General features: G+C 48.2%; 1 protein-coding gene across 4 annotated transcripts in view; it reads left to right on the forward strand.

Moving 5' to 3' along the window:
• SLC41A3 (solute carrier family 41 member 3) overlaps positions 1–16,178 on the forward strand; it is a 27,068-nt gene that overhangs the window by 584 nt on the left and 10,306 nt on the right. The window contains exons 1-6 of one of the 4 annotated variants that reach the window (XM_005420212.2): positions 1–36; positions 1,074–1,390; positions 11,712–11,819; positions 12,631–12,702; positions 13,496–13,640; positions 16,018–16,164. In XM_005420212.2, the coding sequence (XP_005420269.1) occupies positions 1,100–1,390; positions 11,712–11,819; positions 12,631–12,702; positions 13,496–13,640; positions 16,018–16,164 (763 nt within the window). In that variant the 5' untranslated portion in view covers positions 1–36; positions 1,074–1,099. Of the gene's footprint in view, positions 37–1,073; positions 1,391–5,528; positions 6,147–11,711; positions 11,820–12,630; positions 12,703–13,495; positions 13,641–16,017; positions 16,165–16,178 lie in introns of those variants that run through there. The other 3 variants (XM_031056345.1, XM_031056346.1, XM_005420213.2) reach the window with 3 other exon arrangements.

Raw genomic sequence — 16,178 nt, forward strand, 5'->3', positions numbered from 1 at the left:
CCGGCCCCGGCAGCGCCCCCGCAGCACAGGCAGCCGGTAAGCGCACGGACGGACGGGCCGCGGATCCTCCGCCCGCAGAGCCGCACTTTCCTCCCCATCTTCCTGCCCATCCTCCCTCCACGCCCCAGCGGGTGTTGGGGCCTCCCAGCTGTTCCCTCCGCTCTCCAGATGTTGGGGCAAGAAGAGGGCTGGTCCTGCCTGGGATAGCGCGGGGCCTCGGGGTGTTCCATCATGAAAATGAGAGCATCAGGGAACATCTGGCAGAGGTTAATCCTGATGAGGGCTGGCCAGAGGTGATGGGTGAAAGACTTGGGGCACTGCCTGGGCCAGCAGTATGAGTGACAGTTCCATCAAGAAAGGAGATTTGATGGCAGCAAAAGGGCTACTGGTTAGGATTTTGCATGTTTATTTTTTCTTGTGAGATGCTTTGGGTCATGGCAACTTCTCTGGAGTAGATGGATGAGTCATGTAGTGCATGTGTGTCAGCTAAGGCACAAAAGGGAGGAAAAGTATCCAGATTAGCATGAAGGTCAAAGAATTGTCTTGTTACTGAGGAGTGGTGGGCAGCTATGCTAGGAAGTAAGCACAGTCACTAGTCACACAGTCACACAGCTGGATGCTAGTCCTTTGCTGGGCTGTGGGATGCTAGGATAGAAGGAAGTCAGCTGCTCCCATTTCTTGGCTAGGGGTCAGGTCCTGAAAAGGGTTGGATTCTGCTGGGCTCACAAGTTCTTTGTGACTGCCAGTGTGAGAGCTGGTGGGTCAAGAGTTCAGGCCATGTGCAGCACTGTTCTTCTGGGCATTCTCAGGGGAACAGCCAGGATACACAGCAAGCACTGCAGTGTGAACACAGGCCGAGGGAGAGATGCTACTACAGAAAGGGAGATTGGTTCCACACTATACAAGGCTGATGGTAAACTAAGTACTAGTATTGGGGCCAGCAGAGTATCCTGGGTTTTGGGAGTAAGTGATAGTTTGCCTTCAGGTTAATGGAGTGCACACAATGCCAAATTTCTTGTCCCTCACCTGATACTTCTTTTTCTTATCTCATTGTTTCTGACTTTATTTTTCAGAAAAACTGTGATCCAAGAAAGCCACCATGAAAGGTGAGGAAGCTCGGCCGAGGAGGAAAGAGGGCAGGTCCAGGAATGGAGAGCGACCCCGGCACAGAGGAAAGGGCAAGGGTAAACACAGGGAGAGCAGGCTTGGCAGCCAGGAGCCAGAGGATGTCTCTCTGCATGCACAGCAGAAGCTGCTGGCTGAGGAGAAAGCAGCCATGGCAAAGTCACAGGAAGAGTCAGCAATCTCAATTTGCCTGCAAGTGCTCCTGCCATACCTCCTGGCTGGGCTTGGCATGGTCTTGGCAGGCATGGTTTTGGATTATGTTCAGGTAAGGGGGAGAAACTCATCTGACATACATGCTGTGGGATGAGTGGGGGACTTTTCTTCACAGGCAGGGGATTTGCTCTGGGAGTGGCACAGTAAGGGAGGATTTGCAGCAGTTTGCTATGCCAGCATGTCCCTCAAAGTCAGCTGTTATGTACTGTGCAGCTCTCAAGAGACATGTGGTGCTTTTCTGGTGCCTTTCCTCCTTTGGATAAAAAAAGAGAGCACGGTGCTAAAGAGTACATAAGGATGATTAGGAATGTGGACTCCTAATTGCTTAGTGATTGGGAACATGCAGAGATGTCCCCTTGGTCCTGGGAAGAGGGTGGGTGAGCACAGCCTGGGGTGGCACAGTGCTTTCCTGCAGCAGACAGAGGGGTCACATCGCTCAGGGATGTAGCTCTGGACAGTCCTGTACCTGCTGCTTCCTTGCACAAGGCATGAGCAGCCCAGCACTGTTAACATTTCCTACAACAGCTCAGCCTGCCTGTGCACCACGTCCTTTTCTAAGGCCTCGCAGCAGAAGACTTGAATTCTTTAAGTCCCATTTCTGACTCTGTGGGGATCAGGATGAGACCTTTCCTCCTATGGTGCAGCAATACAGACCTTCAAGGTGATGATCGGCGCCTAATTTTAGACAGTTTAAAGCTGATTATGAATTGCCATGCCTTTGCACTCTGGGTTCCTCTAACAGCCTGCCTTTTTGTTAACCTTGTTATCTGACCAACTAGCTGTGAGGTCAAACTACCCTGACCTATGTGACACAGGGACACAGAAGCTACAGTGCTTACATTGACAACTTTCACAAATGTGGAGCTGTGTCCCTCTGTCATTAACCCAGGGTTGATCTCCCTGAGCTAGAAGAGCTGTAAAGGCTTAGGAGTGACACAGTATCCTTAACTGACCTCAGCATGTACTTGATACCCAGCAGAATGTCTAGTCAGATCACAGAACACTAGGCAAATGCACAACCCACTGTCAAACTACTTTTTGTCTCCTTAGACATTATTCTCAAGAGCCTTGAACACTGAGCAGCCACTTCTGTTTTTATTTTTTTGGACTTTCTAGAGCTGACTGTTCCAAAGGATCTCTGACATTAAATGTATGTTTCTTCCTACTGTGAGTAATTAAAGTGTGAAATGGATTGCAGATGGGTTTGGGATGTTGGAAGAGGACTTTTCCTTCAATGTTTCTTCCCTGGGAGTTTTGTTGTTTTTTTTTTTCCTAGAGGGAACTGAGCCACTAATATGAACAGAATGTGAGGCAGACCTCATTCTCCTCTGAAACTGCAAAAGTCTGTTTTCTGTTTTTGCAAATACAGAGCTCACTAAAAGCCACCATAGCAGTGCCTAAAGTATGGGAAATCAACCCATGCAACATGTCATAGGAAACGTGGCTTTTGGCAATGAGCACAGTGGCTGTTTGTGCATGACATGGGCTGCCTGAGCACATCTCAGCCAGGACTTGCTGCTGCCCTTCCTTCCTGAGCCAGTCCTGGCCTTTGCCTGGCTGCTGCTGTTGTTTCTGAGAGTCCCTGGGCCCCAGGCACTCTCCATCTGCCGCCTTCCATCTCTCCACAAAAGTTCTCTTCTCTGTCCTTTCCTAAAGTGGAGAGGAGGAGAGCAAGGTTAGAAGCAAAAATTCACTGCTTGGTGTAACAAAGAGTTCCCAGAGTCAGGAGTGGTAGTGCTGGAGCAGCTGGGATGTGCAGTCCCAGGAAAGCACCATCAGGTTCTCCTGTGAGCCCGTGGTGCTGGGACAGTGCTGCCAGCACTGCCACGTTGTGAGAGCATCCTGGCATTTCTGTGTCTCCTTTGCAGGGATGACAAGGTAGGTATGAAACTGTGCTCTCAGACACTTGCTGTCTTTCTGTTCTGATTTTTGTACTGTGCCAGTGGTGGGGGATCTAGATCAGGGTCGGGACTCACCCAAGAGGCTGTTTCTGCTTTGGCTCTTCCAGGGCAGTGCTGCTGGTTGACTAGCTGGCAACATGAGGATGTATCTGTGTGCAGAGCAGGGCAGCAGTGCACGTCTCCAGGTTTTGCCATCTTGAGTGGCACAGCCATGAGCTGTTGGGGTTTTTTTTAAAGTTTTTTCACTAGCTAGTTACAATCCTTTTCCCACTGTTGAGCAATGCTCTCTTTCTTCGCAAACCTGAGGTATGTTGTCTGGACAAATAAGGTATATTTCTTTGCCAGGAAAATGTGATGCATCTCTCTGCTGATAAATATGGTGTGGCTCTTTATCAGAGGCTCCTTAAATGCATAATAAAATGGCCCAGTGTACACCCATGGGTCACCTGAACCAATTACCTCTCTGCATACTGATTTATCGGTTGAGGGCTTTTTATGGTGCTTACTTAGAAGGAGAGAGCTGGAGCGTGATAAACTTATAAACCCTGTCAAGCTGATGCTTTAGTACAGGATGTGTTGCTGCTGTGTTTTTTAATGTCATTTGAGTCATTCAGTCTCATTGATATTTCCTTTACATTAATGCTTCTGCCTGTCATCCATCCAGTTAGCCGATACAGTGACATATGGGACGAGGTAGGCACATTATTAGAACTGGAAAGCTCATTTTTTTGTCCAGAAATTTTGTCCAGAAATTGTCTTTTATTTCCTTGAAGCCTCTGTGAATGACTAACTAGAACTGGGCCTCCATACTGTCATTTCTCTCTTCCCAGCTGGTATAAAGAGGTTGGGTCATGTGTGGTTATTACAGGATTTTTATTAACCTGACTTTTCCAGATATTGTGGAACTTTTTTTTCCAGTTAGATTAGCTGAAATGTGCTCTCCTGTTAGCTTTCAGCTAACTGGACCATTGTTAGGTGGTGGAGACACTGTACACACCAAGGCAGCTGGGAGTGGAGAACGTTTTAGGGGCCGTACCAAAATAACAGCCTAGAAAGCAGCGAAGGACAGAGCCTCTGCAGCTCCATTTGTTTTCTGCCTTGCTTCCAGGGAGATCTGCTCTGTCACCCCAGCTGGTGTGAGCTCAGACCGAAGAAACACTGCCTGAATGGCCGAGAGCTTCCTCAGTTCCCAATTTAGCTGCAAGCATGTCATGTTCTCTCCAACTCCCCCGCAGTGCTGGGGACCCTGGCACAAGGACAGAGTCCACGAGCCATTAGCCTTTTCCTCTCTGCAGGGAATGTCAGGGAAGGGGTTGATCCATCCTAAAAGGTGTTTTTTTAAAGCTTTTTGACCCTTTGATTCAATTAGTTTGCCCAAAATAATTATTAGGAAGGATCCCATGACTCTTTTCACTACATGCCTGACTTTGAGCTGAACCATTTACAGAGCAGGATACAAATTCTTTTGGCCATATGTAGCCATGGTGCAGCTCTGATTTTTGACCTTGTATTGGCTCCTTAACCGTGAAGCTCTGGGGTGAGACCCCCTCTCTCAAAGGCAGTACTTCCCAGGAGCATGCAGGAGCAGCATGTTTCACTTCAGAGCAGGAAGGGTGACCAGCTCACAGCGTGCCCTTTCTCTCCCTTGCCTGTCGTGCAGAGAGATTATGGAGCTACCTTAAATGAGCTCCAGCTAGGACTCTTATCTCGGTCTTTGCAAACTAGCAGAAAGTTGAAGTGATGACAGCAGATAAGGGTGCTCGCTTTTGAAGCTTATTGGCTGGTTCTCTGAACTTTTTTTCCCCCTGAGAGCCAGTCATTCAGAGGTACAGCTGGCACAGCCGGATTGTTCTGTCCCACGGAGGCCATGGAGCGGACACGAGGGGCCGGGGTCTAGAAGGGCAGATCCTGTGTCACCAGCCAGCTCAGCTGTGTCACCTGCCTGGGGTTGGGGTCTAGAAGGACAGATCCTGTGTCACCAGCCGGCTCAGCTGTGTCACCTGCCTGGGGACTGGACCTGCGTAACGCCGCTGTCAGCTGAGAGAAACGTGGGCTCCTGCTCTGCTTGACCTTTCTTCACCTTGGAGAAGTGCAGAATGGATCGTGGTTGGTCATTCCCCACCTCCTCGGCCTCGGGACAGTGAGGAGAGTTCAGCAGTGCCTGTGGTGGGAGCGAGGGAGCCGGGCTGGTTGGCAGCAGCTTACACATTAAACCCTCGTAGCAAACGCGCGCCGCACTCTGACAAGCAATGTAACCCGAGGAGAAAGGACACCAGTGTGTTGGAGCACGCTGAGGGATTCTTGTGTGACTTGTTACTCTTTCAGTGCTGTAGCCTGAGCAGGTCTTACTGATTTTTACCGAAGTGGTGGGAGCTGAATGGGGTGTGGGCTCGTTTCTATTCGTCCACAAGCATCTCTACAATCTTCTCTTCTCTTTTTTAATTCCCCCCTGGATATAAATCAGAGAAATTGTGTCCATCGAGTTTGCTGCCACCTGGGCTCAACCCAGCTGAACCAATTTTGGAGGATACCCTTGCTGCAATCGTCTGGACGTGCTCCTAGGAGGAGAAGAAACTAAAGGAATTTGGCATCGTTGCTGTAGTTTGAGGAAAAACATTCCTTCTGGCTTTGGAGAGAGCTACAAAGAGGATCTGTGTCATGCCCTGATCTCCCTCCATTTGCCTGCTGAGCATGGGGTAACAGTGTGTGACCATGGTGGTCACCCAGTTACAGCTGGAACTGTGCTTCCATGGCAAGAAGCTGAGAGGTTTCACCTGCAAGCTGACCAGGTCAGCCAGTGGATTTCTCCCAGAGACTTCCTTCTCCATTGCCTCCCAGATTTTTGTGCCATTCCTCTTGGCTGGCTTGGGAATGGTAGCTGCTGGCCTCTTGATGGATGTTGTTCAAGTAGGTACCTGTGATTAGGCAACTTGTAGTGAGAGGGTGGGCTAGGGCTCTGACCTTGAGCATTTGAGTTATTTGTTTTTAATGAGTGTGGCCCTAGCAGCCAGTCAGCAGTGTGGCTGTAGGCTTTTTCTGTGCTGGAGGGACACCATCCATCTCCTTTAGATCAGTAGCTGGGTTCCTTGTGGTGTGGGTTGTCAGAGGGCTGCCTAGCACTGTGCTGGATGTGTTAGACTGGGTGCTCCCTTTCTCTATGAGGCTGAGCACTTTGGTGGAGACTCCTGTGAAGCAACTGGATCAGGCTGCAGCGTATTCCCCTGTTGCATGATATCATTTCTTTCCTTCAAAAAGTGCTGATAAGGAGATCTAGGTCAGGGTTGTTATTAACTACCTGTTTTACTTAGAGGCAAGTTCATGCTTTCAGTTCTTTGCAAACAACCTAATATAATCTTTGGTCTAGAAAGCATTTAGATAGTGCGATGAGAGGCACGCCACCATAAAATGATTAGCCTTGCCTACAAACTGAGTGCTTCTTGGGCAGTTCCTGAGGTGGCTATAAATTTAGAATGACTTCCCCTGACTGCCAGGGAGTGCTGCAGCATTTACACCATTGTGCCCCCAACCAGGATCTGTCCCCTCCGTCTTTCCTTTGTGCCGGTGGCACAAATAGAAATGCAAAATTTGATCTCGTTTGGGCATTTAATGCTGGTGGATTTACAAATCAAAAGGCTGGCAGAGTTTCCCAAGGATATATCCTACACTCTGAGCTCACTGGAGTACATTGGATTCTCTGGCATTAATACCACAGGAGGAGCTAAATATGGATACTTGAATGTTTGGAAAGACAATACCTTGCTTGGTTTTTTTCTTGCACTGGAAGAAACAAAGAAGGCAGAGAGGTTGAACTAAAGGGAGCACAAGGAATATCATAAAGGGTTAACTGGAGTGGCACAGGCTCTTTCTGGGCTGTGTTTGTCATCTCCACCTTGTGCTGTGCTGAGGCACAGACCTGTCTTGCAGCATTACAGAAGTTCTCAAACTACCCAAGATATGTTGATAGTTAGCATTTGTCTCAAAGATGGAGAAAGACACAGCACATACCCACTCTGTACCTTGGAGAGAACAGGTCTTTGTCTAGAAGAAATCAATTTACTTGCTAAGAACTGAGCTGTGTTCAAAAATGTAACTGTATCCAGACTGATGGGAAACACAGGCCATGTATGCCTGCCTTGCGCCTGTCCTTTAAATGACAATGTGCAATCTAGTTTGTGTATTTGCTCGCTTGACTCATAGAAATGGGGTCAGGTGTAAACCACAACCACAGGAAGTGAATATTTTGGTGAAGTATGTTGAAATAGAAATGGTCAGTCCATGGGTTCAGCTCCCAGAGGAGGGAGCCCAGTGCATTGATGGCACAGGAGAGATGTTAGTGAGGTGAGCTGCCGTGGTAGCAACAACCCCACAGCTAAAAACAAAACAAATAGCTGGGAAAATGCAGAGATCTCAGCCTTTAAAGGTTTGGGATTTGTTCTGTGCTTCTTTGTCTTTGAGCTGTTGATTTTCAACTTCCTGCAAGTGTGAGAGATAGAAACTCACAGTCCTGTCCAACTAAAACCTGACACTAAGTGAGGCCAGGTACCATGAGACTCATATTGCCAGGCATGAGGGCTCACATACTGAAACTACAGGTTTTTCAAGTCCAGGAGTCCGTGGTTTGCCCATTTTCTAGTGGTTCTTTTGGCTAAGGAATGTTTTACCCTAGTGACTGCAAAACATTCTTAGGAAACTCTGTGTCTGCCTTGGACAGGGAGATATATGGGCAAGCTTAAGGATGGTATCTAGAGCTTAGATAATATTGAGTTTAATCCTGCTGCCCTTCTTTTATTACATTCAAAATATCTTGAAATAACTTGCTTCTGTGTTGTGAGTCCAGCTGATGCTGTCTTCTGCAGGGCTCATATTGCTGTAAAGAGAACAAAGTGTAAATTTCTCATTTGTGTCCTACCAAACTTCTCAGGATTTTAGCAGTTTCTGATCTGCTCTGGGATGAAACCAAGAACTGTTCCTATTAGTGTTTGAGAGAAAAATCAACAGACGAGATTTATCTAGCCCTATTTATCTATTTGACTCTAAGGCTCAGACCTGGGTCTCCCATGCTGTAGGAAAAGGATGCCCAAAGAAGAAGATGTTTGCCATTTTCCCTTCCTGTGTGTGCAGGTGATCCAGTCTCTCTGCAGGGCTGATAGCAAGGCACAGGTTTTTTCCTTCTGGACATTTCTGCCTCTGTTCCAGTGGTCCTTGGCTGCTGGTCCATCTGGATTCTGGGCTGGCTGGCACTGCTGCAGACCTTGCAGGGCCCTGCCAGAGTTTGGCCCACTTTTTTACAGTAAGGTGAAGAATCATATTGAAGCTGGCTGATCAGATTTCCAACCAGAGAATTCAGGAGGAAAGCTTCCCTTTCATTTTCCCTTTCCACGACACTGGAGTGGGACACAGTCCAAATAAAAGTCACAGATACAAGATATCTCTGTCCTTTGTTGACAAAAGCCCATGAGATGATTAGCTTTGAAAAGGATTTTGCATTGGCTTGCATTTTGTACGCTAGGATATTTTGATCTTTCTGTTGACTTGTTCAGAGCCATGGAAAACCTCTGAGGCTTCTGAGCTGCTGCCATGGGGGATGGATGTCCTGGGGAGCTAACAGGAGAGGCTGGGTCTGTGAGGACAGAGTGGGGAGCTGCTGGGGGGCTGCACTGGGGCTGGGGGCTGGCTCAGTGCATCCATGGTAAATAACCTGTCTTCCTCTGAGGGACCCCATGAGCAGATCCAGCTGCTTTGGTTAGAACATGGAATTTTTTATTGACCAATTATTAATCAAGCTTCTTCAGAGCTGAGTTTTAGGGCTGAAACTCCATTTTGAAAATGTGAAATGGGAAAGAGTCTCTTTCTGGCTCTGTGTCTGCCTGTGTGGGTTTCCATGGAATGTTTTTGTTCTTTCTAGGCCAGTTTTTGTCTCAAAGGACAGATATTTCCTAGGCTTTGTCCAGGTGTCTTCATTCAGGTAGTTCCCTGCCTGCATGGCTCCAAACTGCCCCCCTCAGCCACTCCTCCAGCTGACAGTCCTGCCAGCTGATGGCACAGGCATCATCTGTTTGTTCTGTATTTCTGCAGTCACTAACACAATGGAGCCCTGGCTGTTGTGGTATAATTCATTAAGAATCTTTCCTTAGGCTCTCAGTGAGTCACTAATGAGACTCAAATAGAGGCAATTAAGTCAGCTTTTTTTTTATTAGTACAGTCATGTGATTATTAATTGTTCAGAGCTTTCAGGTGTGATTATATGTAAGGCAGAGTCCCAAAAAGTCATACCTCATATGCTGGAACTTCTGTTCTGATGGCTTGAGATCTGCAAAATCTATTATGTCACAAGGATTGGAGCTTACCTAGATATACCCAAGTCATATTTCCCAAAGGTGGCATGCACAGAAAATACAAACAGTTGAGTTTTTCTGTTGCTTTCTATTTATGTCTTTTTATGTGCAAAATATGCAAGGTCTTAAGTATGAATTTCTGCATGCCTCTGTGCTTTAAATGATTGGGAGTTCTACATTGTGACTGTGGAGTCTGTGTTCTCTTTCTTTTGAATGTGTCAAAGATGTGTTTGGATCTTTATTCTTAATTAAAGAGAGAGGAGGGAGGGGGATATGAATCTCTAAAAGAGAAGTCCACCCCTAGTTTTTCTCAGGTATTTAAGTTCCATGTTAACAAATTTAAACAAAACTGCAGTGTGTCAGATAAGGGGACAATTTTTGTGTTGTTGGTTGTTTATGCAACAGTAACATACCTTGCTCGTTTTGAAACGTGCCTGTTCCACCACTGCCAGGAAAAGCGCCTTTTTTATATTGATAATAATGTTTTGCCTGTTATCTGCACTTCTGAGGTGCCTTGCACCACATGCTCAGGACTGGCTCAGCCCCAATTTCATCCATCCTGACTGAGAAGGAAGCTGTGAGGTCTTCCCAGCAGAGAGACACCACCACCTCCTCACAGCTTCCCATGGCACAGCCAGAGAAAAACACCTCTATACAGCTGTTTAATATTACACCCTGTATATATTTCCTAAGAGGCTGGCAGCTGAATGTGTCACCATTTGTTGAGTCTGTCCAACCACCTGGATATTCAGGTTTATAGAATCCCAGTGGATGTGAAAAAGGTGGGTAGGGATGTGCTGGTTTGTTTTGTCCTCCAGTGCCAGAACTCAGGACCACCATGGGTTCAAACCAGTGACAAGTTGGAAAGAATGAACAAATTGATCTTCATGTGATGTGCAGCTAAACTATGGAAATCTGTGCCACGGGATGGCACATGGGTTGCAGGGGGGAGTTGGGATGGGGACCTGAAAGAGAAAGCCTTTCAGCACTGGGAAATGTGCAGAAAACCCCCAGCAGCTCAGTACCCTGTGGAGATAGTCAGAGTCTGGAAAATACACAGGAGAGTTATCCCATTTATTGTTGTTTTTGTAGATTCTTGTTTTATACACCCAGACTGGATTATTGGCAGAGCTAAGGACGGGTTAGATGGACCTTTGATCTGGCTCATTGCAGCCACCCGTTTTTCCTTGTATTCTGCTCTTAGATGTTGGGCTTGTTACTTTTCCTTCATGCTGAGTGGCCCCATTTTGGGATTTCATCCTGGTTTAAACCTCTCTGCCCACAGCAGGGCTTTGCCAACACCCTTGAATGCACAGAGGAGGGATGAATTCTATTCCAAGGCACTGTATGGTACAAAACCTAGAGAAGACATGTCAGTCAACAAAGTTTGTTATGTTTTCAGATTGTCTCTGGTGTTGCAGCTGGTTCAAGAGCTTTGTGCAGTTCAGCTTCAGAGGAGCAACACCAGTCAATATATTGGCCCAGCAGTCTGGCTTATGAGATATCTTAATTCAAAACCTTTTTCCAGCTGTACCAAGGATGTGCTTGGTAATAGGGAGATTTAGGAACTGTCTGTGGAGAAGAGATGCAAAAATCTCTTTCCTTCCCCCCACCAGTCTTAGATGCTTGACTTGAAGTTTGGTAAGAAAAGACAGACACAACTTCTTGTAAGGTTATTTTCCAGATCTTTGGTTTTGTTCTTATGAGTTTGGATGGCAGTAGAGGTTGCTGTTTCTAGTGTCAGTGCAAGGGATGGAGAACATGCTCTATCTAATTTGGCTTTTGAACCTTAATTACTTTTAATGTTGGTCTTGGCTGATGTTAAAGAGGTTTTAATTTACGAGTTTCCAAAATTTAAGGGTTTTAATTTACGGGTTTCCAAATTCTTCTGTTGCCCCCAGAAGGAAAGATCCTTCCCCGTTAGGGCAGTGCTTTGTTGTGCGCGAGATGAGAAAGAATACTGCAAGCTGAAAATCCCTTCCTTCCCTCCCAAAATGCAAAACATGAAATGCATCAGGGCAGCATCTCTCCCTTTGTGCACAGGACACCTGGAGGTGCTGAGACAAGACCCTGGGCTGCAGCAGCCCTGGGCTGGGCAGCACCACAGGCTGAGGTCGCTGCCTCTGTTTCCTTGCAGCACTGGGACGTGTTCCGGACCATTACAGAAGTTTTCATCCTGGTTCCTGCCCTGGTTGGCCTGAAGGGAAATCTGGAGATGACACTGGCATCCAGGCTCTCCACTGCTGTGAGTGTTAACGGGCTGGTTAATTTTGGGAGGGGGGTGATTAGCAGGAGACATCAGGAGATCCTTCATTTATATAATCACGCTGTGTGTGAGAGATGCCCTTTTCTGCTAACTAGAAACTAGTGGGATGTGAGCATTAAAATAATGTGTTTGCCCTCATTTTGTAACTGGAACAGAGAATTTCCATCTGCACTTTGAAGGTGAATTAATCCCTGGGTGGCCACTTGCTGATATTTGGGGCCCTGTGACACATGAAGGAGACAAAGCCAGAGCTCCACAGCTGTCAGCTCCAGTGCTGGATTGCTTTTCTGTGGGTATTGATCCTTGAGGGCTTCCCAGCAATCCTACCTTGGGGGAAGCAGACTGAGCTTCTTGGAACCTGCAGCAGCTTTTGCTGCTCTGTATTTGATCTCTTCTATCTCCCTGAGCAATTTTGTTTACTTTGGTTTTTTTTCTTTATTATGCCTCAGGAGAAATTGTAGCTTACCAGAGCAATTTAGGGGGAGCAAAGGACAAAAAATAGTTTAATTTTTTCAGCTTTTTATCTGTGTGGGCTGTGGTGGATATGCCCACTTCACTTTTAGCTGGGTGCCCTGCAACACCTCTGCACCTCAGTGTGAGCCTCTGATGCCCCTGGGATGCTGGGCTGGTAGAAAAGTGTCAAGAAGGAAGTGCAGGGAAGGCTGGGAGATGTTGACCTGTGTTTGCCTCTCTCTGACAGCCCTTTTCCCCCAGGGAGCAGGTGAAACTGCCTTCAGCAGCCACCTGTACCACAGGAACAGCTTTTCAGGGTATCTCTCTTGACTCCTAGGCTAACACTGGACAGATGGATGATGCCCAGAAGCAATGGAAAATGGCCACCTGCAATTTAGCCCTTATCCAGGTGAGTCACTTCAGCTGGGAGATGCAGAAGTCCCTTTTCTCTTGCTCTGTTGCAGCCCAGCAGCACCTGTTCCAGCAGTGCTGAATGCAGAGCTGGTGATTTGGGGCAGGAATCCTCAACACAGCCAGGCAGAGCCAGGACTTGACCTCCAGTAAAGCTCTGTGTGGCCCCAGAGCTTGTAGTTTAGCTGTAAAACACATCTGGACATTCACTGCCTTTGTGGACAAACTGAACTAATAAAAACTCCTTTTGCAGCAGGAGCTGTGGCACAATCCCTGTTTCACAGCTGCCCCTGGATAAAGCCTGTCATTTACTGGCACTGTTTGGGAATCAGCCTTGGGCAGGAGGGGAGAGATGGGAGAAATTGCCTCCTGCAAAGGCAATTCTTCTGCTTGTTAAAATCCAGGAGCCAGCCTAGAGTTTGCACATGGCAAGCCCTCAGGGCTGGCAGCATGTGTCTGTGTGCTTTCCCTTATCTCCCTGCACAGCTCCAAGCCTCCCAGGAGTGCAGAGCTGACAGGGAGACCATTTTTGTCTTGACCAGAGCTGGACTCTGTGTCCTTTGCTGAAGTTTTATCTGCCCTTTGCAGGCCCCCAGAGATTTTCTGCAAACTTTGTCAGGATTTCTGGTTTTGATCTAGTGGAGCCTTGCAGGGATGCTGTTTAAATACTCAAACAATCAGCATCAGCGCCAGGCTTTGCCCTCCAGGCTGTGGCAGTGCTGCAGTCGTGGAGCCAGGGCTGCCAGGGCCAGATGTGGGTGAGGGCTCACCAGCTGTCCTTCGGTCCCCAGGTCCAGGCCACTGTGGTGGGGCTGCTGGCTGCTGTGGCTGCTGTGATCCTGGGAGCCATCTCCAAGGGCTCTGTGGAGCTGAGCCAGGCTGCTGTGCTGTGTGCCAGCAGCGTCACCACGGCCTTCATAGCGGCACTTTCCCTTGGTGAGTGCTTCTGCTTCCTCAGATGCCCCGTGCAGCACCCAGCTGGCATCCCTCTGGCGTGGCAGGGAGCTGTGGCTGCTGCTTTCATCCTCTCTGCATGCTGCCTTTGCTTCTCTTCCCCCATGATCTGTTGCTCTCACAGGCAGCAATCAAAATGTGCTTCACCTGACACGTGAAAAGTGCCCCAGGCTGTGCATGGCTGTACAAACAGCCCCGCTCCGTGTCCCTGGGGTGTCACACGAGCCATCTACACTGTCCCTTTCCCAGGGGAGGGTGAAACGATGTCACCCAGGCACTGAGGGTCTGTTAGCTGACAAATCCAGACCACGCTCGAGATGGGTCACCCCACACCTGTGGCCAGCCCTGCAGTTTGCCTGCTGTGAGCTGGGAACCAGGCAGTCCCCTCCCCTGCTCTTCCTCCTCCAGGGCGATGTGGTGGGCTGGGCACAGGAGCTGTTCTGGGTGGCCTGGAGAGCTCCAGTTTGTGGGTCTGCCATACGAGGGCAGCATGGTACCCTGAATAGAGCAGCTGGCACAAAGGATGCTGCAAGTTCTCTAAATGAAAGGGACAAGTTAGAACAACTGCATATCCTGAAGCTGGAGTCAAAGGGTGATTGGAGATGCCTTTGATGGAAAATGTGGGATGAGGCAGTTGTTAAAAACCAGCAGCTCAGCTTTCATTACTCTTCCCTACAATCTCCCTGCTTGGTGGGGTACAGAGAGGCTTTGCTGCTGTGCTGTCTCAGGTTTGGCATCAAATTTTTCCCTGGACATGTCACAGGCAGCCTGTGTGTGGAAGCTGCTGCTTTTATGGCCAGGGAGGGGAGCAGCATGAGCTGTGCTGAGGGGAGGGGAGTGTGGGTGTCTGGGAGGGCTGCTATGGAAATGTCAGGTTGTGTCAGGATGTGTTTTTGTGTTAGGGATGTTACATCAGGGTAGATGCACATGTGGCATTTTTTGGGGGAGAACTGATGCTCCTGTGCATGCTCAGCTTTGGAGGGGCTGTGTAGACAGGCACAGAGAGGTTGTGAGCTGGAGGGAATCACCATTTCCTGGGCTGGAGGGAATCACCATTTCTTGGGCTTCCTTTGGTGCAGCCTGTCAGCCACAGAGGGGCTTTGAAGGGATGTCTTATGTCTTGTCTCAAAGCTGCCTTTGCTAGTTAGCAGTGGAGCCTGACCAGGGGTTATCCCAGGTGCTTCTTCCACAGCCCTGAGAGAGATCTGGTAGCTGAGGTGTAGCCACGATATTTTCTGAAAAATCCTTTCCTTAGGATTTTTTCCTCCTGAGAAGCTGAGAGGCCTCAGGAACAAAATGTAAACAATGATTATCTGCTGCTGTGGAATGCAACAGGTGCATCTGTGATTGGTCTCATGTGGTTGTTTCTAATTAATGGCCAATCACAGTCAGCTGGCTCAGACTCTGTCCGAGACACAAGCTTTTGTTATTCATTCTTTTTTTTTCTATTCTTAGCTAGCCTTCTGATAAAATCCTTTCATTCAGTATAGTTTTAATATAATATCTATCATAAAATAATAAATCAAGCCTTCTGAAACATGGAGTCAGATCCTCATCTCTTCCCTCATCCTCAGACCCCTGTGAACAGGGTCACACTGAGGGATTCCCACATGTTCACCAGGCTTTGTTTGGGGTTTGTGCTCCTAAACTTGGGCAAGCAAAACCTCTCTTCTCCCCAGCAATGCTGAAAAGCAGCTCAATATTCCAGCTGCACCTCAGAGGAGAAGGGAAGAGATGTGGGCCACCACCATAACCCCTTGAGTCTGGAGCTGCTCACAGTATCAATGTCCCCCCAGAGCAAATGAAAGCAGCCCCAAAGGCTCTGGGACATGAGGGCTCAGTCTGATGCCTGGGCTGAAAGGCTAATGCAGGCTACTGTAAGGAAGCTCATTGCTCCTTGGTGGTTCAAACTTTGAGAAATTTCAGTCTAATATGGAAAATGTCTTTGTGCTGTGGAATCCAGAGGAGGGGATGGCACCAAGAGGCTGCTGCATGCCTGCTGTGTGCTTATCTATGAGTGTGCTTGTGCCTGCTCCTGCTTCAAGGCAGCAAAGATTAGGCTGCTCAGGAGGGGAGCTTCTACATTTGGGCTGCCTGCTGGTATCTGCTTTGATCCCTGGAATTTGCTTGTGTGCCTCTGGGCCCTTGGTGCAGTTTATAAGGACAGAGTCATGCACTTCAGGTTGGTGAAAACAAAAGGACAAATTCCTGGGGGTGCCCAATCTCCAGCTGCATGGTGCTGTTGTGGGTATCGTGCTTCTTGCTTCTCTTAGACCCCCATATCCTGAACCAGGGCAGCAGCTCTGGGGTAAAACACAGCCAAATGCTCTCTCTGATGCCTGCTCTGTGTCTTCTCTAGGTCTGGTGATGATTGGTGTGATCATTGGAGCCAGGAAAGTTGGGATCAACCCAGACAATGTCGCCACACCCATAGCAGCGAGCCTGGGAGATTTGATAACCCTTTCCCTCCTGGCAGGAATCAGCAGCACACTCTTCAAATACATAGGTACAGTGTTCAGC

The sequence above is a fragment of the Geospiza fortis genome, unplaced genomic scaffold (assembly GCF_000277835.1).
Source record: "Geospiza fortis unplaced genomic scaffold, GeoFor_1.0 scaffold70, whole genome shotgun sequence".
In the NCBI taxonomy this organism is placed as follows: domain Eukaryota; kingdom Metazoa; phylum Chordata; class Aves; order Passeriformes; family Thraupidae; genus Geospiza; species Geospiza fortis.